Source organism: Bubalus kerabau, chromosome 3 (assembly GCF_029407905.1).
Source record: "Bubalus kerabau isolate K-KA32 ecotype Philippines breed swamp buffalo chromosome 3, PCC_UOA_SB_1v2, whole genome shotgun sequence".
Taxonomy (NCBI): Eukaryota; Metazoa; Chordata; class Mammalia; order Artiodactyla; family Bovidae; genus Bubalus; species Bubalus kerabau.
In genome coordinates, this window is record NC_073626.1 from 23,406,856 (window position 1) to 23,432,050 (window position 25,195).

The 25,195-nt window shown below is 39.5% G+C and overlaps 2 protein-coding genes across 2 annotated transcripts; one reads left to right on the top strand and one right to left on the bottom strand.

Annotated features, from left to right (window-relative positions):
• The first annotated feature begins 4,198 nt into the window (after positions 1-4,198).
• LOC129647524 (olfactory receptor 1361-like) lies at positions 4,199-5,325 on the top strand. The gene has a single exon (XM_055574598.1). It carries the CDS (start codon positions 4,396-4,398, stop codon positions 5,323-5,325), a length of 930 nt encoding a protein of 309 aa, XP_055430573.1. The 5' UTR covers positions 4,199-4,395.
• Positions 5,326-8,868: 3,543 nt separating this feature from the next.
• On the bottom strand, positions 8,869-9,816 carry LOC129647525 (olfactory receptor 11A1). The gene has a single exon (XM_055574599.1). It carries the CDS (start codon positions 9,814-9,816, stop codon positions 8,869-8,871), a length of 948 nt encoding a protein of 315 aa, XP_055430574.1.
• Between the last annotated feature and the right edge of the window lie 15,379 nt (positions 9,817-25,195).

Here is a 25,195-nt window from a genome sequence, read left to right on the forward strand (position 1 = left end):
AGTATAATTCTCTCATTTATATTATAATTGAGAGATGGATATAATATAAACCTAGAGGTGGGTATAACAGTGAGACTATTCGGTAATAGTCAAGAAGACACAACCTGAGAGATTTGAAATGTGAGAATTATGGCCCTGTCTGAGCTGAAGAAGTAATATTCTAAAGTGATAAGTGGAGAAGGAAATGGCAACCCATTCCAGTATTCTTGCCTGGAAAATCCCATGGACAGAGGAACCTGACCGGCTAGAGTCCATGGGGTCCCAAGAGTGGGACACAACTGAGTGACTGAATTGAAAGAAATAAAGGAGTACAGGAAGAATTAATCTTGTAAAAGTGGGAAATCTTTCAGTTCTCAGTAAAAAAGGATAGAGAAAATGAAAGCAAAAAAGACCAATATAGATGATAAAAGAATGTATTTTGCTATATTTGAATTCTACACAGCACATTAATGACATCCACATCATCTGATGTTGGAGAATGATAGAAAAGCAAAGTCTCATGTCCCACCTCAGACCTCTTAAATCAGAACTTCTGGGTGGATCCCAGGAATCTGGGACTTCACTGACTCAGCATATGATCCTTAAGCATGCTAAGGTTTCAGAATCTCTGTTCTCACATATTTAAAAATGCTTGGCTTGAAGAAGGAAAGTGTTAAGTATCTTTATCCTGAGTCAGTTAACATTGGAACATTTAAAGTTTCTTAGAAACAAGGGAGAGATGACACTATCAGTGGAAAAGAAAATGCAGCTGTGCCTATCACAAGATTCCTTATAAGACTTTGATTATAGATTCCACAGACTGCAAAAATGTTGACAATCATCTACCTTACACAACTCATTATTAGCAGACAGAAATAAAACTTTTATTCAGGTGTAATTGATTATTTTTAAGAAGCAGAGTATTGTTCATCTCTTCACGATAGTTGACACAAAGGGCATTTTCTTCCTCTACACACACATGAGAAATACATAGATGTCCTCATGTTTTGAGAGCAACTAAAGAACAATAATCCACGGAAACAACCATATACTCATGACCTAGGTGGTGCTTAAAATATTTTAAAGAACCATCATCCCTACTCGGCTTCCCAGGGGACACTAGTAGTAAAGAACCTGCCTGCAAAGGCAGAAGATATAATGTATCTTCAATCCCTAGGTCAGGAAGACCTCCTGGAGGAGGGCATGACAACACACTCTGGTATTCTTGCCTGGAGAATCCCATGGACAGAGGAGGCTGGCAGGCTACACTCCATAGGATTGCAAAGACTCAGATACGACTGAGAGACTTAGCACGCATGCACTCATGCATGGTCCTTACTCCTAGGAATTTATACTATAATTGAGAAAAGGAGAATGAATGCTGCTGAGTAATGGAAAATCCTATCTTATTGATAGGAGGATGCAGATGCAGAAGTTCTTGATAAAGAGGCACCAGTGGATATGTGATGCAACATGAAAGAAGATATTAGAAAAATGTAAACCAGGGAGAATCAGGCCCAAAGAAGAAAGCCCTAAAATTTATGGCAGATGCTGACAGCTTGGTTCTTAGCACCTAGAGGTAGAGACAGTGAAGCCTGTTAGCTTCTGGTGAAACTAACTGGGAATGAGTTGACTAGAGAAAGCTCAAAAAGGATAACAATTAAAAAAGTGAGAAAGAGTCTGAAGTGAAGGACATTTCATAGGAAATAAAACTTATCATACTTGGTCGCAACTTGATGAAGGAATTAGATGAAGCAATGTTTCCAACCCATGTTACCAGGACAGTTTTTGTAGGAAAGAAATTTTATTCTTGAAGTGGAGAAATACTTTTGGGGGAAGACAACCCATCGTCCTCTCCTACCTTCACTTATCATTGATTTCATTTTCTAACATATACCATACTTGGTATTCCAAGCACTGGAGAGGAAAATCTGATTCAATCTCAGCCATAATGATCCTATCATTTTGTTAGGGAGACCAACATTAACTAAATAACTTAAATATTTAAATAAATGTGATTACATCCTCCATATTACAATTGCAGTAACTACCATGACACCACCCTTATGGCAGACAGTGAAGAGGAACTAAAGAGCCTCTTGATGAAAGTGAAAGAGGAGTGAAAAAGTTGGCTTAAAGCTCAACATTCAGAAAACAAAGATCATGGCATCTGGTCCCATCACTTCCTGGGAAATAGATGGGGAAACAGTGGAAACAGTGGCAGACTTTATTTTGGGGGGCTCCAAAATCGCTGCAGATGGTGATTGAAGCCATGAAATTAAAAGACGCTTACTCCTTGGAAGGAAAGTTATGACCAACCTAGACAGCATATTCAAAACCAGAGACATTACTTGGCCAACAAAGGTCCGTCTAGTCAAGGCTATGGTTTTTCCAGTGGTCATGGATGGATGTGAGAGTTGGACCGTGAAGAAAGCTGAGCACTGAAGAATTGATGCTTTTGAACTGTGGTGTTGGAGAAGACTCTTGAGAGTCCCTTGGACTGCAGGGAGATCCAACCAGTCCATTTTAAAGGAGATCAGTCCTGGGTGTTATTTGGAAGGACTGATGCTAAAGCTGAAACTCCAATACTTTGATCACCCCATGCGAAGTGTTGACCCATTGGAAAAGACTCTGATGCTGGGAGGGGTTGGGGGCAGGAGGAGAAGGGGACTACAGAGGATGAGATGGCTGGAGGGCATCACTGACTTGATGCACACGCATTTGGGTGAACTCCGGGAGTTTGTGATGGACAAGGAGGCCTGGCGTGCTGCAATTCATGGGGTCGCAAAGAGTCAGACATGACTGAGCGACTGAACTGAACTGAACCAAGGTGCCATGAGAACACAGAAAAGGAAGCATTGTCTTAGACAAAGAGGCAATGGAGCATTTTCCTAAGAAAGTTAGAGGTTAGAAGGATGAGCAAGAACTGACTTAAAGCAGAGAATGAACATGGTGTATTAAGGTGATGCAGTGAAGCCAGTGTTGCTGGGCAACAGACGATGAGTGGACAGTGAGACACCTCGAGGTCAAAACCAAATGAGCTTTTTAAGACGTGACAGGGTATTTTTCATAAGAGAAATGGTTCTCATGAGATTCAATTTTTTAAATTTAAGTATGGTTGATTTACAATATTGGTTTAATTTCTGCTGTACAGCATAGTGACTCAGTTATACATATTTTATTTTTCATGTTCTTTTCCATTATGGTTTATCAGAGAATATTGAATATGTTCCATGTGCCATATAGTAGGATCTTTATCCATCCTGTACATAATACTTTGCTTTGCTAATCCTACTCTTTGCTAATCACCTACTCGATGGACATGAGTTTGAGTAAATTCCGAGAGTTGGTGATGGACCGGGAGGCCTGGCGTGCTACGATTCATGTGGTCGCAAAGAGTCAGACACGACTGAGCAACTGAACTGAATTGAACTGAATATTCCATTGTGTTCTATGTTTACAACATCTTCTTTATCCATTCATCTGTAAATAGGTATTTAGGTTTTTCCATGTCTTTGTTATTGTAAATAGTGTTTCTATGGACATAGGAGTACATGTGACTTTTTTAGTCATAGTTTTGTCTGGGTATATGCCCAGAAATGAAACTTCTGGGTCATATGGCAACTCTACTTTTAGTTTATGGAGGGACCTCCATACTGTTTTCCACAATGGATGCAACAATTTACATTCCCACCAACAGTGTAAGAGGGTTGCTTTTGCTCCATGCTCTCCCCAGCATTTATTATTTTGTAGACTTTTTAATGGTGGACATTCTTACTCATGTAAGGTGGTAACTCATTGCAGTTTTGATTTGCATTTCTCTAATAATTAGCAATGATGAGCATCTTTTCATGCACCTACTGGCCATTTGTATGTAGAGACCCATTTTTTAAACAATGGAGTGACATGATGAGATCTTCTTTTTTGAAAAGACCATAGTATGGGGCATGATCCTTGTGAAAACAGTTAGGAGGATACTGATGTGTAGATGGGTAAGTATTTATTGAGCCCCTTCTATGTGGGCTAGATACTGAAACACAGGCACTAAGCTAGATACCGAAACAAAGCCTGTGCCTTGAAAGACTCATGGTCTTGTGAAGAAAACAAATTAACAAGCAAGTAGTTAAATCACCAGTTATACAAAGTATCATTAGAAAACTCTTTACACTTTAATACCTCCAGGAAATCTCTGTTGTTTCTCTCATTCTCTTACCTTGATGTTGCCTTAATTTGGCCATCTTTGGTGAGGCACACCTCTTGTCTTCTCCACTGTTATTTTGCTTATCCATTCTTCCCATTGGTGGTATAAGTAAAACCCATTGCCAAGAGAAAGGATCCAAGGCTTTATCCATCTGTAGCTAACTGAGTGAATCCTCTTTATGCTGATTCTTTTCCTGTAGCCCATCAAGACCTGAAATGAACTGCAGTAAGAACCCTGACTTTGTCCTCTCAGGACTGTCCAGTGACCCAGACAAACCACAGCTCCTCTTTGGTCTCTTCCTGGCCCTCTACTTGCTGAGTCTCTTAGGAAACTCACTACTGCTGCTGGCTATTGGTGCTGACATCCACCTCCACACCCCCATGTACTTCTTCCTCAGCCAGCTCTCCCTGGTCGACCTCTGCTTCACTACCACCACAGCCCCCAAAATGCTGGAGACTTTGTGGACCATCAACGGATCGATCTCCTTCTCTGAGTGTCTGGCCCAATTATATTTCTTCGCAGTTTTTGCTAATATGGACAACCTGCTTTTGACTGCCATGGCTATCGACCGCTATGCTGCCATCTGCCATCCCCTGCACTATGCACTCCTAATGACTCCTTGCAGATGTGCACTGCTGGTGGGTGGGTCATGGGGAGTGGCCCACTCTGATTCTTTGATCCAAACCTTGCTGCTAACTCGACTATCATTCTATACTAATCTAGAGATTCCTCACTTTTTTTGTGATTTCAAACCACTCTTAAGGTTTTCCTGCTCTGATACCCACCTCAATGAGGACCTGATGATGGTTCTGACAGGACTCTTAGGAATCAGCCCTCTCCTCTGCATCATAAGCTCCTATGCCCATATTTTCATTGCTGTAGCTCGGGTTCCATCAGCACAAGGCAAAAAGAAAGCCCTGGCCACATGCAGCTCCCATCTCTCCATGGTCATCCTCTTCTACAGCTCGGTCTTTGCCACCTACCTGAAGTCCCCGTCAGCTTCTCATGCCTCGGGGGAGCTGGGTGCTGCTGTCATGTATGCCCTGGTCACCCCCACTCTCAATCCTTTCATTTATAGTCTAAGAAATAAGGATGTGAAGAGTTCCCTGAAAAGGATTCTGAGTGTGAAAAGTTCTTGGGATTAAGGATAATCTCCATAAAAAAGCATTTGGAAAAAATCTCTCCCCACTTCACCACCACATTTACAAAGTGCATCAGTTAACATCAAGATTCTTACAGAGCATTACATAGACAACTGGAAATAAAACTGATATAGAAACCAGGACAACTTCCATATTTAGGGAATATTTCACCCAGGGAATTCCCAAGGTTGTGAATCAACACATGAGCAATCCCACTCACCAAGAAAGCAGAGATCAGAGTTTGAAACATGGGGCACCTCAAGCAACTGAAAGTTATAGAATAAGGCACAAGAGAAGAGGGATCTTTGCAGAAGATATCCAAAAATAGTTTGGGGGAAACAGATGCTGTGGCTGTGGCTGACTCCAAGGTATGAATGGAAAGACCATTTTAGAAGCTGCTATAGGATTGAAATAAAACACACTAGAAGTGGAGCAGGGCTTGGAGAAGAGCAGTACCAGGAAAGTGGGTTGCTCTGCACACCTTATTAATACTCTTGTTATCAAACTATCACTCTTAAACTCCAAGTCTTAAGAGTAAAAATCACATCCTTGAGTAAGCCCTACACTAGACCCAACTGAACACAGGCTAAATCCAAACCCCTGACCATGACACCAGGAAGAGAGAATTTGGAGGCTGAGTCATATCACAAAAGAGAGTGACACCCTGGGCTTTCCACAAATCCATACTCCCAGAGCATAAAACCAAGCCTACTTGATTCAAGATGATCTTCAAGGTCAAGATGACCTCCCATGACTTGAAATGTCTGCTAGAACAAAAACCAATCTTCTTCTAAAGAAAGTAAGAGAATCCAGAGTTTCCTCAACAACCTATATTCAATCAAAAAATTATTAGTCATACAAATAATTGGTAAAATCTGTTCAATATTCAAGAGAAAAGGAAATGAATAAAAACTAAATTTGATGTGGCCCAGATATAGGAATCCACAGACAAACGTTTTACAACATCTACAAATACATTCAAAACATTAAAAGAAAATATATGTTCAAATAATTAAATCCTTTTGGCATTAATCAGCAACTTCTATCAACTTTTTTTTTAAATTTTATTTTATTTATTTTTTTTTTTTTAAATTTTATTTTATTTTTAAACTTTACATAACTTTTATCACCTAAAGATATTAGGTGAAAATCTGATTGAAAACTGAATACACAGATCAGACAGATGCCGCCTGAACCCTCTGGTCAATAATATAAATAGCATCCCTAAAAATGGGACAACCAATCATTGTGTACCTCATCATATGGTGCAGTATAAATCACAGGAGCTCTATGATATTCTGCTAAAAAGCTAACCCAGATCCAATCAAGATTCTATCTTAATATTAGTTTTGTAGTTTAAGTGCCTGATAATTACCCTTTTTATTGTAATGTAAATGTTTGACATTAAGGTTCTGATTGCCAGGCATTTATTTCAAACACATTTATCTCAAATAAATGTATAGTCAACTACACATCTAGATAAAGAGCTGGGCCACCCCACCCATGAAGTTCTTCTTTTAGAAAACCCTGGATGACCTCCATTAACTGACCACTTGGGTTACTCTGCTTTAATTCCTGCTCTCATGTTTTATACTCACCTATAAAGAGTGAACCTATGAAACCCTAGGCACCCCCCACGCTTGACCCTAATAATAGCAGAATCTCTGTCTCTCTTTCTTTCTCCCTAAATTCTCTTTGTGTGGCCCCAGGTGTGCCATGTAACCTCCAAGACCTATGAATAACAAACCTTATTTTTTCAGGGCTTTCCTGGTGGCTCAGATAGTAAAGAATCTGCCTACAATGCAGGAGACCTTGGTTTGATCCCTGGATTGGGAAGATCCCCTGGAGAAGGGAACAGCTACCTACTCCATTATTCTGGCCTGGAGAATTCCATGGACAGAGGAGCCTGGCAGTCTACATGAACCTGGCAGTCTACAGAACTTTGAAAAAGCAAGGTTTGTTTTTTCAAAGTTCTATCATGATTGTTGCTGAGGTGCATCCTGCAATCATAATAAGAACCACAAGGGTCAGCCCAGCCACATCATTGGCCTTGATCAGAGAAATGTCTGTGGGGTCAGCCCAGGTGAGTGCCTGAGGCATTCTTAGCTGATAGCATCGCAACACCATCAATAGGCTGAGACCAAAACAAAACAATTTTATATAAAATACAAGATATAGGGGTAGACACCAAACAAAACCATAAGTCAGCAGAAAGTCTAATGTAGAATATAAACTGTTCTACAGATAAACAGATTTCTCCAATAAGTCAAAGGCATGAAAAAAAAAAGAGAGAGAGAGAGAGAGAAGAAGGACTGCTATGAAATAAGGGACTAAGAAGTACAAGATACATTGTGTGAACTTTGTTTACATCTTAATTTTAAGAATTTACTTAAAGATAATTAGAGAAATTTGAACCCGGTCTGTGTATTAGATGCCACTGGAGTAGTATTTTTAAATATTTTAGCATCAGGTTTGGCACTTTTTTTTCTTTAAATGCCTTTATCAGTCACCGAGCATACCAAATACAGTAGACCCTTGAACAACACCAAGGTTAGGGGCAATGAACCACTGAGAAGGTGAAAATCCACCCATAACTCTGAGTTGATCCTCCATACACATGGTTCCTCTGTACATATGAAGTTCCCTATCCACAGATTCAACCAGCCACAACTCCTGTACTGCTGTAGTTTTTACTATTGCAAATGTCTGCCTGTAAGTGGACCTGTGCAGTTCAAACCCATGTTGTTCAAGGATCAAATGTACTTGCACACAGAATACAATTTACACAACACACACAACACAATACTTATACAACTGAAATTTGCTCTAAAATTTTCCAGAAAAAGAAAAAAAGAAGAAGCTTTAGGCAGTAGAAATAGGGTTGGCAAATGTTGATGCTAGATGATGGCTGTATGGGGTTCATTATAATGTTCTATCTACTTTTGTGTACATTTGAAATTTTCTACAATAAAATAGCTAAACAATTAAAATGCATTCAGCTTTAAATTTATCTTACTATGCTTTTCCTTAAACTTGTTAATTCAACTCCTAAGAATTTATTGTAGGAAAATCTAAATGTGAACTATATTTGTGTGGTGAACTAAGAGCTTTGACAATAGAAGATTACTTAAATCATGTTTAGCTATGCTAAAAAATCTCACAAGAATAAATAAGTACATATTGGTCAAAATAAAAAGAGGTTCAAGACATAGTCATCAATGAAAACTAGATTACAAACTTCCATGATTCAACTTGTTTTATATATATAATACAGGTAACCAAGATCTCTAGATTTGTTTTGTGTTGCTATTTTTGTATAGCTATTTACTATAGGAAATATTGACAGCCTATTTAATAAAGAAATAATAAAATATTAAAGTAAAATATTTTAAGTAAGCACTTTAAAGTTATTGTTCTACAATACCCATTTTTAGTATAACTATTAAACTTATCACAGAGGGAAATGTCAAAACGGAAGTTATTCCTACCCAACCAATCCTGGAAGACATGCCAAAGTCCAAATAACATCTTTACCACCATCCTCCTTCAATCAATTGTTTCAGTTTGATTAACATACAGAAGCCTCCATAGTGCCTGTTGAACTTCCTTATTCCTCAGAGTATAAATCACAGGATTGAACAGAGGAGTGACCACAGTGTAGAGCAGGGCAAAGACCTTATAGAGGAGCTGGGGGTGGACAGCAGAGGGTGAGATGTACAAAACCATGAGAGAGCCATAGAATGTGGACACTACAGCTAGGTGGGAGGAACACGTGGAGAAAGCCTTCCTTCTGCTGACCCCAGCAGGAACTCTCAGCACAGCCACCACGATCCAGCCATAAGATGTCAGAATCAGTCCAAAGGGAACAGTGAGGCAGACCACAGAGAGAATGAATGTTGTCATCTGGGCTACACTGGGATCTGAGCAGGCCAGGCTCATCAAAGGCATGAAGTCACAGTAAAAGTGGTCAATGTGATTGGGACCACAGAATCTCAGTTGGGCCATGAGGGCTACAACCAGTCCATCTACCATGAAGCCAGAGAGCCATGCTATGACCACCAGCCCCAAACACCATCTGGGTCCCATCAGGAGAGGGTAGCAGAGCGGGTAGCAGATGGCCAGGTAGCGATCATATGCCATGACAGCCAGGAGGAAGCACTCAGCAGTGGCTAAAGAACCAAAGATAAAGAACTGGAGCAAGCAACCAGCCACAGAGATGGCTGCCTCCTGCAAGAAGCCCTCCAACATTTTGGGCACCACTGAGGAAGTATAGAGGATCTCCAGGAAGGACAGATTAGCCAGGAAGAAATACATGGGTGTGTGGAGCCTCTGAGAGCTAACCACCGCCACAATGATTAGCAGGTTCCCTAGGATGATGGAAACATAGATGACAGTGAACACAATAAAGAGAAGGAGATGCAGCTCAGCTCTGACATAGAAACCAAGAAGAACAAATTTAGTAATAGTTTGGTTTCCTATGGAGACTATTTCCATGAAGATCATCCAAGTTTCTGCACTGATTAAGTGACATATTCTAGTGCATCTTTGCATCTTCTACACCAAGCCCGAGATAAGTAGAGGTAAAATGAAAAAGATAAAAGTGAATCTCAAAAACAAGAATCTTTAACACATGTTGTCCTCTTCTCTCCCCTTTTTAGTTGCTTACTTCTTTTCCAACTCCTGTCCTCCACTGCATTCCTTAACTATGCACATATTCAAGACTCAAGAAAGTTGATCCAAACTCACAGTTTCCAGTTTTCAGAAACCTTAACCTATTAGTTCAATCTAATATTTTTATGATATAATACATTCTACCTTCCCAATCTCTATAACCAGTCATAGAGCCTTCCTTGTGAGCAACAGTATAATGCCATTCAAATGTCTGCTTTGTGTCCTATCACAGCTTACAATCAGCATGATTTTTTTTTTAATCTTTTTTTATTATTTTATTTTATTTTTTAAATTCACAATATTGTGTTGGTTTTGCCATATATCAACATGAATCCGCCACAGGTATACACGTGTTCCATATCCTGAATCCTCCTCCCTCCTCCCTCCCCGTACCATCCCTCTGGGTTGTCCCAGTGCACCAGCCCCAGGCATCCACTATCGTGCATCAAACCTGGACTGGCAATTCGTTTCATATATGATATTATACATGTTTCAATGCCATTCTCCCAAAAATAAATAAATAAAGGTTTAAAGGGCAAAAGTCCAACATGAATTATTTTAAATTTTCATATGTTTCCCCTAATATTGTTAGATTACCAGTCTCTATCTGGACATTTTAGTTAGATAAAATATCTAACTAATATTTTAAATAAAATATCTAAAAATTTAAAAAATAAAATAAAATAAAAAATCTCTTTTATCTTTCATCTTTCCTGAGCACAACCAGCTCCATTGTGAGTGGTTTGAAAATTCTGCCTGATACTCAAGTTTGCTGTATTGTAGTCATCTTTATCTTAACACTGTCTCTTATTCCTCTAGCACCTTATCAATTGTTGCTTGGGAAATTCTTATATAGCCCCTCTTCGCTATCCCACCATTAGTGTCATGACCTCTTTAGGACTATCTTAGCACAATTTTGTCCTCATAGTCTCTAGATTCCCCTCTCCATTACCAAAATAATCTTCTTTACATTCCAGTTTCATACAAGATTTTATACTACAAACATGACAAATAATAAGATTGAGGAATGTACAGGTGCCACGTGAGTAGAGAGAAACTCAACCTAGACTAGGATCTGAGGGAGTGTAATAATCAAGGTCAGAGAGGTTCCCTGAGGAAGTAATTGTAGGTAAATTCTTGAAGAACAAGAGTCAGCCAGGCAAAGGATAGGAGAGTGGGCTCAGCATTCTAGGCAGGAGAGACACAATGGAAAGCAAAGATATATAACTGAGTGAAGAGCTGAAAACGCGCCTGAGTACCTGCAAGGAAGATCTCATATGTTATCCAAAGGGATGTGTGTGTGTTTATTAAAAATGAGAATGCATCAAATGACTGGAAGCAGAGGGGGAAAGTATAGGAAAAATGCAGCTATTCCTGTGTATGTGTGTTATCACAGAATCAGCTAGTAGAGTTTGTGAAAATATGGTTGTCATCTCTACACAAGACTGTTCTTGGGAATATTTTAAAAATTTACTCAGGTACTTCCATAGAGGTCCAGTGGTTAAGACTGTGCACTTCCACCGCAGGGGCATGGGTTTGATCCCTGGTCAGGGAACTAAGATCCTGCCTGCTATGCAGCCAAAAACTATTAATAAAATATTTTTTTTTTAATTCACTCACATGAAAACTATTTTCAAGTCATAGCACAATCCTGGCTTTTCAGATCACCACATTTTCACTCTATTTTTCAAGGGGTTGGGGAAGTGGGGAGAAAGAAGGAAAACAGAAGATAAAAGGAAGTGAGGATTATAGAGAGATGGGAAAGTTTTAGTGGAAGACATTGCAACACTGGAATTCCAAAGGACAACTGGGATTTCTTCAAATGCTTTTGAAAAACAGACTTTTGACTCTCTGGGTTAAACAAAATGTGTTTATGATCAGAGGAGAAAACTCCATAAATACCAATTCTTTACCTATATTTTAAAGAATCTGTGAACTAAGCTGTGAACAATTATACAAAAATAAGAAACTCACCTGCAAACACTTCCAAAGGAAAAAAATTGTGAAAAGCAGACTATGTGCTAAGATCTTCCAAAGAGTTCAGATTATTGACGTTTCCCAACTTCAACTCCTCACTTCTTGAGCTCAACCTGAAATAATGTAGGACATTGATTAGAAATGTCACACCTCTCACCTTCAACTCCCCAGAGCCATTCTCTCTTCCATTCTCCATCTCCTTTTCTAGGTCCCCAATTCCTTTGGCTTTTCCTTGTTGTAGGTCCTTCCCTTTATCACAAAAGAGGGTTGACAATTGCCTAGAGGGGAGGGGCCCCTGAGAACCAATTACAGATTGACTGGAGAGCAACCTTAAATGAAAAGGAAATATCAGCCCCCTGAGATATTTGTCTTTCTCCAGAGGAGATTCCTGATCTGTTGGTTTGACCAAAAGTAGAGCAGAAACCAAGGGTTATATGGAAACCCACCTTTCCATCTCCATGGGGGCTAATGCTCTCCACTAAGTTCTCAATCCTTCCACCCTACACCCAGCTTTCATACCTTTCACCATCCCAGAAAAGTATTTCAGTTGAGACAGCCCTTGAGGAGTAGTTTATGTGGGTTATCAAGGCCTTGCCAATGCTGGGCCTGATTCAAGGGGAAGGAAGCTGGTATATTATTACAAAGTAACATCTACATGATTATATGGCCTTTCAGTGTCCTCCGTGCCCAAATGCCTGCCTGACAGCTCATCTCCTACTATTCCCTTCTGCAAATTCTCCACAGATACCAGGCTGATCTATTGACTTCTCATCCCCAGCAGTGTGTTCAGTCACTTTGTCATCCATCTGAGTCAAACCCTTACTTCATTCCCATTGCTTTTCTAACAGACCAACAGGGAAAGCCCCCTTCTTTGAACTCCTGTAAGGTCCACTGTCTACAGCCAAAAGTAAATGCCACCTACATTTTTTTTAATTCTATAGCTTAAATTGTAACTATAATACACTCTAACTGTAACAATTCAAATAAAATAGTAATCTCTAAAAAAAAAAAATGAAGATTCTCTCTTTCTTCCCCCCAAACACTCCACACAACTGATGAAATCATTGTGAAATGTTGGTGTCTGTCTTTAAATACCTTTTCATTTACTTACAAAAACATATGCAGACATAATGTGGGTGCTCAGTTGCTCAGTCATGTCTGACACTTTGTGACCCCATGGACTGTCTATAGCCCACTTGCTTCCTCTACCCTTGAAATTTTCCAGGCAAGAATGCTAGATCAGGTTGACATTTCCTACTCCAGAGGATCTTCCCAACCCAAGGCTCAAATCCGTGTCTGTTGTGTCTCCTGAACTGACAGGTGGATTCTTTACCAAAGTGCCACTTGGTTAGCTGTAGTATCCAGTGATTATTTCCAATGGTGCTAAAGAATTCCATGATATTTGTCAAACAGAAAAAATAAAGTACAAAATAGTATGCTTAGTATGTTCCCATTTGTGTAAAAAGCATAAAATAAGCCACTCACATCTGTTATATATAGTCAAGAAACTGAGACAGGCCTAGTAGCTGGGACCTTTTGCTATAGTGCTGCAAAGCTTGCACCTGGACACACCTCTCTTCCAGCTACAAAATACAAAGAAACTATATGAAACTAAAGATAACTGTGGGCCTGGGCGAGTTCTGGACCAAAAGATACAAAAGACTAAAGACCCAACTGCCATTTCTGAAGAGCTAGGAGCAAAAACTGGGTGTTGGGAGCAAAAGCAGGGTACTGAAGATGCCCCCCTGCACTTAACAATACAAAATGGTAGGCAAACCATCTAAGTCACCCCTCTGGCCCCATCCCTCTTCCCACCCTCAGCCTCATCTCATGTAAGGAAGGAGCTCACCCTTCCTCTGTAGCAAGCAATCAAATCTGTTACTTGTTTTCACTCCTTCGTGCAGGGAGTGAAGGACCCCCAGTAAAGTCTTGCCTGAATTTCTTGTCTGGCTTCTAGTCAATTTCTATTGACTGGGGAAAGTCAAGAATCCTGGTGGGTATCAAAACTACTCTATCTGTACCTGGATTCTAGGTAAGGGTATTAGTGGTTTCAGGTGATGGAAAGATATAATTTTCATTGTATACATTTAAAAAAATTTACTGTGTAAAAACTTTACCAGGCTTAAATTTTTACATTTACCAGTTATCATATAAACAGCTCTTTAAATTTTTTATTTATTTGTCAAATTCCCAAAGTAATAGATTCATATTATAACAAATGAAAACATGATGGGTCCCCCATGTCTCTAGGCTATTTCACAAACCAGAGCCCAGTTCTCTTATCTGGTTATTATTAATAGTTTCCCGATCCCTTCCCTTGCATCTTAAGAAATTTGCACCCAAGGTGTCTTTAACAACAGGATTTCATGGACCTAACTTGAAATATTGTTTTATCCCATACCTTCCAAAACTTCTTGAGGATCAGAGCTTCAATTTTACACAAAAGAGATGGTATTCTATCCAGCCAGATTTTAACAAGACAAATCATAGCCTTTTGTGGTTTCTATTAGAAATTTAGCCTTCTTTTTCACTAGACTCAAGCTAGAAATAAGTAATAATACTCAGTAATACTTAGCGTATCCTATTCGTCTTTGTTCCAGAAGTACATTGTAGTTGTTTCATAAGTGGTTAGCAAAACAATGACTAGAAATACCTTCATGGATGCCTAAATGAAAAACATGGGTATTTGACTCATAATCCTTGGCTTTCTGAAAATGTCTTAAAGTTTCAGCTGGGAAGAAAACACCAAAGATTGCAAGAGTAGAGAAGATTAGAATAGTCAATATTCATAATTTGTATATTCAGTATTTGTCAAAACGCTTGCTCTCTAAAATTTATTTGTAATCCCAAAATCAATATTTTCAGTACTTTTCTACTTATGCATGGGTGTTAGCATGTGCACATGGCAAAAAATTGAGTCAGCTGATAGACATGTTGTCAGCTTAGGTTGAACAAGATAAAGTTTTGCCCTCTTATTTCAGTTCTATGCTATAAGTAAGTAACCTTTTCATGGTATATTTAGTGCCACGTTTTTCACAGTTTGGGATGTTTTTTGGTGATCTCACTGGTCCCCAAGTGTAGTACTAAAATGCTGTCTAATTTCCCAAGGGCAAAAAGACTGTGATGGGCCTTACAGAGAAAAATGCAGGTATTAAATAAGCTCTTTTCAGCCATGGGTTACAGTGCTATTGGCTGTGAGTTCAATGTTAATGAATGACATATATGTAGTGTCTTTAAGCCGAAGCACACTTAAAACAAGACTATACGTTCATCAGTGGACCAAAAGGTGGCCAAGAGCTTGTAAGACTATAACTCTGAATTTCCCCTAGAGCAAAAATAAGCATTTGATACTCACAAACAACTTCAGTGTTCAAGGAAATTTTATATAAAAAGCATAACTATGGCAAATAGCAAGAAATTGTTGCATCTCACTTTTTTTAATTAAGTCTTTATTGCACTTGTGACAATATGGCTTCTGTTTTATGTTTTGGTTTTTTGGCCAGGAGGCATGTGGGATCTTAGCTCCTGGATCAGGAATCAAACCCACACCCCCTTCACTGGAAGGCAAAGTCTTAACCACTGGACTACCAAAGAAGTCCCTGTAATCTCATTTGAAAATGACAAATCTAAACACCTATCCTACTCAAACTCTTCCAGAAAATTGCAGAGGAAGGTAAACTCCCAAACTCATTCTATGAGGCCACATCACCCTAATACCAAAACCAGACAAAGATGCCACAAAAAAAGAAAACTACAGGCCAATATCACTTATGAACATAGATGTAAAAATCCGCAACAAAATTCTAGCAAACAGAATCCAACAACATAATAAAAAGATCATACATGATGACCAAGTGGGCTTTATCCAGGGATGCAAGGATTCTTCAATATTTGCAAATCAATCAATGTGATACACCACATTAACAAATTGAAAAATAAAAACCACATATTATCTCAATAGATGCAGAGAAAGCCTTTGATAAAAGTCAACACCCATTTATGATAAAAAAAAAAAAACTCTCCAAAAAGCAGGCATAGAAGGAACATACCTCAACACAATAAAAGCCATACATGATAAACCCACAGCCAACATTATCCTCAATGGCAAAAAACTTAAAGCATTTACCCTAAAGTCAGGAACAAGACAAGGGTACTGACTCTCACCACTACTATTCAACATAGTTTTGGAAGTTTTAGCCACAGCAATCATAGAAGAAAAAGAAACAAAAGGAAACCAGATTGGAAAAAAAGAAGTAAAACTCTCACTGTTTGCAGATGACATGATACTTTACACAGAAAACCCTAAAGACACCACCAGAAAATTACTAGAGCTAACCAATTTGCAGGATATAAAATTAATACACAGAAACCCCTTACATTCTTATACACTAACAATGAGAAAACAGAAAGAGAAATTAAGAAAACAATTCCATTCACCATTGCAAAAAAAAGAATAAAATACTTAGGGATCAGATCAGTCGCTCAGTCGTGTCCGACTCTTTGCGACCCCTTGAATCGCAGCACACCAGGCCTGCCTGTCCATCACCAACTCCCGGAGTTCACTCAGACTCACGTCCATCAAGTCAGTGATGTCATCCAGCCATCTCATCCTCTGTCGTCCCCTTCTCCTCTTGCCCCCAATCCCTCCCAGCATCAGAGTCTTTTCCAATGAGTCAACTCTTCCCATGAGGTGGCCAAAGTACTGGAGTTTCAGCTTTAGCATCATTCCTTCCAAAGAAATCCCAGGGCTGATTTCCTTTAGAATGGACTGGCTGGATCTCCTTGCAGTCCAAGGGACTCTCAAGAGTCTTCTCCAACACCACAGTTCAAAAGCGTCAATTCTTCGGTGCTCAGCCTTCTTCACAGTCCAACTCTCACATCCATACATGACCACAGGAAAAACCATAGCCTTGACTAGACGAACCTTTGTTGGCAAAGTAATGTCTCTGCTTTTGAATATGCTATCTACGTTGGTCATAACTTTCCTTCCAAGGAGTAAGCGTCTTTTAATTTCATGGTTGCAATCACCATCTGCAGTGATTTTGGAGCCCAGAAAAATAAAGTCTGACACTGTTTCCACTGTTTCCCCATCTATTTCCCATGAAGTGATGGGACCGGATGCCATGATCTTCGTTTTCTGAATGTTGAGCTAAAGAAACAAAAGACCTATATATAGAAAACTATAAAACACTGATGAAAGAAATCAAAGATAACACAAATAGTTGGAGAATATACCATGTTCATGGATCGGAAGAATCAATATAGTGAAAATGAATATACTACCCAAAACAATCTATAGATTCAATGCAATCCCTATCAAGCTACCAAGGGCATTTTTCACAGAACTAGAACAAATAATGTCACAATCTGTATGGAATTACAAAAAACCTCGAATAACCAAAGCAATCTTGACAAAGAAGAATGGAACTGGAGGAATCAACCTGCCTGACTTCAGGCTCTACTACAAAGCTACAGTCATCAAGACAGTATGGTATGGGCACAAGACAGAAATATAGATCAATGAAACAAAATAGAAAGCCCAGAGATAAATCCATGCACCTATGGACACCTTATCTTTGACAAAGGAGGCAAAAATATATAATGGAGAAAAGACAATCTCTTTAACAAGTGGTGCTGGGAAAACTGGTCAACGACTTGTAAAAGAATGAAACTAGAACACTTTCTAACACCATACACAAAAATAAATTAAAAATGGATTAAAGATCTAAATTTAAGACCAGAAATTATAAAACTCCTAGAGGAAAATATAGGCAAAACAGTCTCTGACATAAATCATAGCAAGATCCTTTATGATCTACACCCCCCCCCCCAGTGTAATGGAAATAAACAAATGGGATCTAATTAAACTTAAAAGCTTTTGCACAACAAAGGAAACAATAAGCAAGGTGAAAAGACAACCTTGAAAATAATAGCAAATGAAGCAACTGACAAAGAATTAATCTCAAAAATATACAAGCAGCTCATACAACTCAATACCAGAAAAATAAACAACCCAATCAAAAAAAAATTGGCCAAAGAACTAAACAGACATTTCTCCAAAGACATACAAATGGCTAACAAACACATGAAAAAATGCTCAACATCACTCATTATCAGAAAAATGCAAATCAAAACCACAATGAGGTACCATCATGCCAGTCAGAATGGCTGCTATGAAAAAGTCTACAAACAATAAATGCTGGAGAGGGTGCGGAGAAAAGGGAACCCTCTTACACTGTTGGTGGGAATGCAAATTAGTACAACCACTATGGAGAACACTGTGGAGATTCCTTACAAAACTGGAAATAGAACTACCATACAACCCAGCAATCCCACAGTTGGGCATACACACTGAAGAAACCAGAATTGAAAGAGACATATGTACCCCAATGTTCATCGCAGCACAGTTTACAATAGCTAGGACCTGGAAGCAACCTAGATGTCCATCAGCAGATGAATGGATAAGAAAGCTGTGGTACATATACACAATGGAATATTACTCAGTTATTAAAAAGAACGCATTTGAGTCAGTTATAATGAGGTGGATGAAACTGGAGCCTATTATACAGAATGAAGCAAGTCAGAAAGAAAAGCACCAATACAGTATATTAACACATATAAATGGAATTTAGAAAGATGGAAACGATGACCCTATATGCGAGACAGCAAAGGAGACACAATAAGAAAAGAAGAAACACATGGAAAGCAAGGAGGAGGAGAAGGCATCAAATAAGCTTTGGGGGACTTTCCAGTATTAAAAAGCTTGTTGTTGTTGTCATTTAGGCACTAAGTCGTCCTCATGGACTGTAGCCCGCCAGGTTCCTCTGTCCATGGGATTTCCCAGGCAAGAATACTGAAGTGGGTTGCCATTTCCTTCTCCAGGGTATTGAACCCCACTCTCCTTCTTGACAGGCCGATTCTTTAGTACCAGGGTCCAGCCCCGGTTGGATCCAGGGATTCCCTCGGGAGGACGGCGTCGGCGAAAGAATAGATAAAGAGATAAGGAAAGAATTCTGCAGTTAAGAAAATAGAGGAGAGAGAAGAGGCTGATATTCCTTGGTTTACGCAGAAAGCTAATAAAGCCCCGGCACGGGACTTGCTCTGTTCACGTAGGCCACAGGCACCCTCTCGAATCGCGGAAGGTGCCCCACCTTAGGCACCTTCTTGAGTGGGTCTTAGAAGCCCAGGCAGGAAAGTGAACACAGAGAGCCCCTGCGCTCCATGGAGATCAACCTGAATAGGAAAAGGAAAGAAAAAGAACGACATGGGGAGACCAAGCTTCGGTAAGCAAGGCCCGCACTCTATTTCCAAAGTAGTTTTTATACCTTAAGTTGTGCATACAGGATAAAGGGGGAAGGGGTAGAGTCATGTAAGGTCAGCAGTCCTTGATCATTATCAAAGCCAGGCTTTCTTCCTGCAAACTTATCATATGCAAAAGTTTTAGGTGATTTACATCATCTTCTGGCCAGGAGGCCTGTTAACATTTTATGACCCTTTTCCTCCGAAAACTTATTTTTTTCTAAAGGTGATTATTCTAAAGTCACGCGTCACCCTCCCAAAACATTAGATAAAGTTGCATACCTATAGGGCAAAAGTGGTGGGCTATAACAAGAAACAGTATGAAAAGGCAAAATGATAGGATACTGAAAGAGAAACTCCCCAGGTCAGTAGGTGCCCAATATGCTACTGGAGATCAGTGGAGAAATAGCTCCAGAAAGAATGAAAGGATGGAGCCAAAGCAAAAAGAATACCCAGCTGTGGATGTGACTGGTGATAGAAGCAAGTTCCGACGCTGTAAAGAGCAATATTGCATAGGAACCTGGAATGTCAGGTCCGTGAATCAAGGCAAATTGGAAGTGGTCAAACAAGAGATGGCAAGAGTGAATGTCGACATTCTAGGAATCAGCAAACTGAAATGGACTGGAATGGGTGAATTTAACTCAGATGACCATTCATTATATCTACTACTGTGGGCAGGAATCCCTCAGAAGAAATGGAGTAGCCATCATGGTCAACAAAACAGTCCAAAATGCAGTACTTGGATGCAATCTCAAAAATGACAGAATGATCTCTGTTCGTTTCCAAGGCAAGCCATTCAATATCACAGTAATCCAAGTCTATGCCCCAACCAGTAATGCTGAAGAAGCTGAAGTTGAACGGTTCTATGAAGACCTACAAGACCTTTTAGAACTAACACCCAAAAAAGATGTCCTTTTCATTATAGGGGGCTAGAATGCAAAAGTAGGAAGTCAAGAAACACCTGGAGTAACAGGCAAATTTGGCCTTGGAATACGGAATGAAGCAGGGCAAAGTCTAATAGAGTTTTGCCAAGAAAATGCACCGGTCATAATAAACACCCTCTTTCAACAACACAAGAGAAGACTCTACACATGGATATCACCAGATGGTCAACACTGAAATCAGATTGATTATATTCTTTGCAGCCAAAGATGGAGAAGCTCTATACAGTCAGCAAAAACAAGACCAGGAGCTGACTGTGGCTCAGACAATGAACTCCTTATTACCAAATTCAGACTTAAATTGAAGAAAGTAGGGGAAACCACTAGACCATTCAGGTATGACCTAAATCAAATCCCTTATGATTATACAGTGGAAGTGAGAAATAGATTTAAGGGCCTAGATCTGATAGATAGAGTGCCTGATGAACTATGGAATGAGGTTTATTACATTGTACAGGAGACAGGGATCAAGACCATCCCCATGGAAAAGAAATGCAAAAAAGCAAAATGGCTGTCTGGGGAGGCCTTACAAATAGCTGTGAAAAGAAGAGAAGTGAAAAGCAAAGGAGAAAAGGAAAGATTTAAACATCTGAATGCAGAGTTCCAAAGAATAGCAAGAAGACATGAGAAAGCCTTCTTCAGCGATCAATGCAAAGAAATAGAGGAAAACAACAGAACGGGAAAGACTAGAGATCTCTTCAAGAAAATCAGAGATACCAAAGGAATATTTCATGCAAAGATGGGTTCGATAAAAGACAGAAATGGTATGGGCCTAACAGAAGCAGAAGATATTAAGAAAAGATGGCAAGATACACAGAAGAACTGTACAAAAAAGATCTTTACAACCCAGTTAATCACAATGATGTGATCACTGACCTAGAGCCAGACATCCTAGAATGTGAAGTCAAGTGGGACTTAGAAAGCATCACTATGAACAAAGCTAGTGGAGGTGATGGAATTCCAGTTGAGCTATTCCAAATCCTGAAAGATGATGCTGTGAAAGTGCTGCACTCAATATGCCAGCACATTTGGAAAACTCAGCAGTGGCCACAGGACTGGAAAAGGGCAGTTTTCATTCCAATCCCAAAGAAAGACAATGCCAAAGAATGCTCAAACTACCGCACAATTGCACTCATCTCACATGCTAGTAAAGTAATGCTCAAAATTCTCCAAGCCAGGCTTCAGCAATATGTGAACTGTGAACTTCCTGATGTTCAAGCTGGTTTTAGAAAAGGCAGAGGAACCAAAGATCAAATTGCCAGCATCCACTGGATCATGGAAAAAGCAAGAGAGTTCCAGAAAAACATCTATTTCTACTTTATTGACTATGCCAAAGCCTTTGCCTGTGTGGATCACAATAAACTGTGGAAAATTCTGAAAGAGATGGGAATACCAGACCACCTGATCTGCCTCCTGAGAAATTTGTATGCAGGTCAGGAAGCAACAGTTAGAATTGGACATGGAACAACAGACTGGTTCCAAATAGGAAAAGGAGTATGTCAAGGCTGTATATTGTCACCCTGTTTATTTAACTTATATGCAGAGTACATCATGAGAAACACTGGACTGGAAGAAACACAAGCTGGAATCAAGATTGCTGGGAGAAATATCAATGACCTTAGATATGCAGATGACACCACCCTTATGGCAGAAAGTGAAGAGGAACTCAAAAGCCTCTTGATGAAAGTGAAAGAGGAGAGTGAAAAAGTTGGCTTAAAGCTCAACATTCAGAAAATGAAGATCATGGCATCCGGTCCCATCACTTCATGGGAAATAGATGGGGAAACAGTGGAAACAGTGTCAGACTTTATTTTGGGGGGGCTCGAAAATCACTGCAGATGGTGATTGCAACCATGTAATTAAAAGACGCTTACTCCTTGGAAGGAAAGTTATGACCAACGTAGATAGCATATTCAAAAGCAGAGACATTACTTTGCCAACAAAGGTTCGTCTAGTCAAGGCTATGGTTTTTCCTGTGGTCATGTATGGATGTGAGAGTTAGACTGTGAAGAAGGCTGAGCACCAAAGAATTGATGCTTTTGAACTGTGGTGTTGGAGAAGACTCTTGAGAGTCCCTTGGACTGCAAGGAGATCCAACCAGTCCATTCTGAAGGAGATCAGCCCTGGGATTTCTTTGGAAGGAATAATGCAAAAGCTGAAACTCCAGTACTTTGGCCACCTCATGCGAAGAGTTGACTCACTGGAAAAGACTTTGAGGTTGGGAGGGATTGGGGGCAAGAGGAGAAGGGGACGACAGAGGATGAGATGGCTGGATGACATCACTGACTTGATGGACGTGAGTCTGAGTGAACTCCGGGAGTTGGTGATGGACAGGAAGGTCTGGCGTGCTGCAATTCATGGGGTCCTCAATGAGTTGGACACGACTGAGCGACTGATCTGATCTGATAACAAGAAAAGAATTAACTCAAGGGTCTAAGGTTACAAACATTAAAGCTACTACTTACATTTCTATACACCAACTATATTAATCAATACACTCCCAGGGACACAGTAGGTAAGGGATATGGAAACTTGGCAGCAAGCATTAGCTCAACAAAGAAATCCTCTACTAGTTCTATTTAACAACTTTAACTCTCTGAGAAGCTCTGCATTGTTAGAATATCTTAAGCTTCCTGTGCCTCTCGTGGTTGGGAGGCTGTGAATCTGAACAAACCTGTCAGGCAAGCTAGAAAGTCATCAGAGAGGTTTGAATTGAAACATTCCTATTATTTCCAGGAGACTTATTAACTAGAGTTTCAAGTTGATTTTCTTACAGAGAAAGGTGGTCAGGGATAGCCCCTCTAAATGTCAGAAGAGTTGGTGAAAGTCGTGAAATAGTAAAACAGACAGATTTTGGTTTTGGGGTAGATGCTCAGGCAGGCCCGGAGGGGCACCCCTCGAGTTCTGGCTCACGTTGCCCACCAGAACTCTCCCACATGGCCTTGTCATGGGGTGGGGACTCCCATGCTGGCTCCCGGCACTTTAGCACTAAGCCACCTGGGAAACCCATGTCCAACAGGAAGAGAGAATTTGGAGTCTGAGTCATGTCACACAAGAGAGTGACACCTTAGTCTTTCCACAAATGCATACTACCAAAGCATAAAATCAAGCCCCCTTGATTCAAGATAATCATCTATTTCAAGATGATCCTCCCTGACTTGAAACATCTCCTAGAACAAAAACCAATCTTCTTCTTCCAGATCCAATTAAGCTTCTATCTTAATATTAGTTTGTAGTGTTAAGTGCCTGATAATTACCTTTTTTATTGTAATGCAAGTGCCTAACATTAAGCTTTTGATTGACAGGCATTTATTTCAAACACATTTACCTCAAATAAACATATAGTCAACTACACATTTAAATAAAGAGCTGGGCCACCCCACCCATGAATTCCCCTTTTAGAAAACCTTGGATGGCCTCCATTAACTGAGCACTTGAGTGACCCTGCTTTTCCCTCCCATGCTTTAATTTCTCCTCTTGTGTTTTATTTTCATTGATAAAGAGTGAACCCATGACACCCTAGACATCCCACCCTTGATCCCAATAATGGCAGAGTCCCAGATCCATGCTCTCTCTCCCTAAACTCTCTTTGTGTGGCCCCAGGTGTTCATGTAACCTCTAGGACCTATAAGTAATAAACCTTATTTTTTTCAAATTTCCATAATGATTGCTGCTGAGATGCATCCTGCAATCATAATAGGAACCACAAGGGTCAGCCCAGCCACAGCATTAGCCTTGGTCAGAGAAATGTCTGTAGGGAGAGCCCAAGAGAGCCTCAGGCACTCTTAGCTGATGGCATCACGACACTATCAATAGACTGAGACTGACATAAAACAAGTTTATATAAAATACAAGATATAGGGGTAGACACCAAACAAAACCATAAGTCAGCAGAAAGTCTAATGTAAAATATAAACCATTCTACAGTGAGCTTAATTTCCCCAAAAGTCAAAAGTTTGAAAAAAAAAAAGAGAGGAGAAGGACCGCTATGAAATAAAGGACTTAAAAACACAACAAGATACAGTGTGAACCTTGTTTACATCCAAATTTTAAGAATTTACTTAAAGATAAGTGGAGAAATTTGAACATAGTCTGGGTATTAGATGCCATTGGGGAAGTATTTTTAAATATCATAACATCGGGGTTGGCATGTTTTTTTCTTTAAATGCCTTCATCGATAAAACATACTGAGTACACTTGATCCTTGAACAATACCAAGGTCGGGGTGACAACCCACTGAGAAATTGAAAATCCACCTATAACTTTGAGTTGGCTCTCTGTACACATGGTTCCCTGTACATATGAGGTTCCCTATCTATGGATTCAACCATCAATAAATCCCGTACTTCTGTATTAACTACTAAAAAAAAAATGTCAGCCTTTAAGTGAAACTGTGCAGTTCAAATCCATGTTGTTCAAGGATCAAATGTATTTGCACATGGAAAACATCGCTACACTACTCACATAACACAATACTTACACATCTGAAATTTGCTCTACAATGTTCCAGAAAAAAAGGAGCTATAGGCAGTAGAGATAGGATCCGCAAATGTTGATATTGATGCTAGATGATGGCTGTATGGAATTCATTATAGTGTTCTATCTACTTTTGTGTGTATTTGAAATTTTCTACAATAAAGTAGTTAAACAATTAAATGCATTCAGCTTTAATTTTTTAATATGCTTTCCCTTTAACCTGACAATTCAACTCTTAAGAATTTATTGTAGGAAAATCTAAATGTGAACTATATTTGCATGGTGAGAAAATTAAAAATGACTATGAGCTTTCACAAACAGAGATCACCTAAATCATGTTTAGCTATGCTGAGAATCTCTGAAGAATAAATACATACATATTGGTTAAAATAAAAAGCGATTCAAGACATAGTCATCAATGAAAAACCACATTACAAACTTCCATGATTCAACTTATCTCTAGGTTTGTTTTGCATTGCTGTTTTCATATATTTGTTTCCTATAGGAAA

Bases quoted from the DNA above. Each gene is read 5' to 3' on its own strand.
- LOC129647524 (XM_055574598.1), top strand. From the start codon at position 4,396: ATGAACTGCAGTAAGAACCCTGACTTTGTCCTCTCAGGACTGTCCAGT.
- LOC129647525 (XM_055574599.1), bottom strand. From the start codon at position 9,816: ATGGAAATAGTCTCCATAGGAAACCAAACTATTACTAAATTTGTTCTT.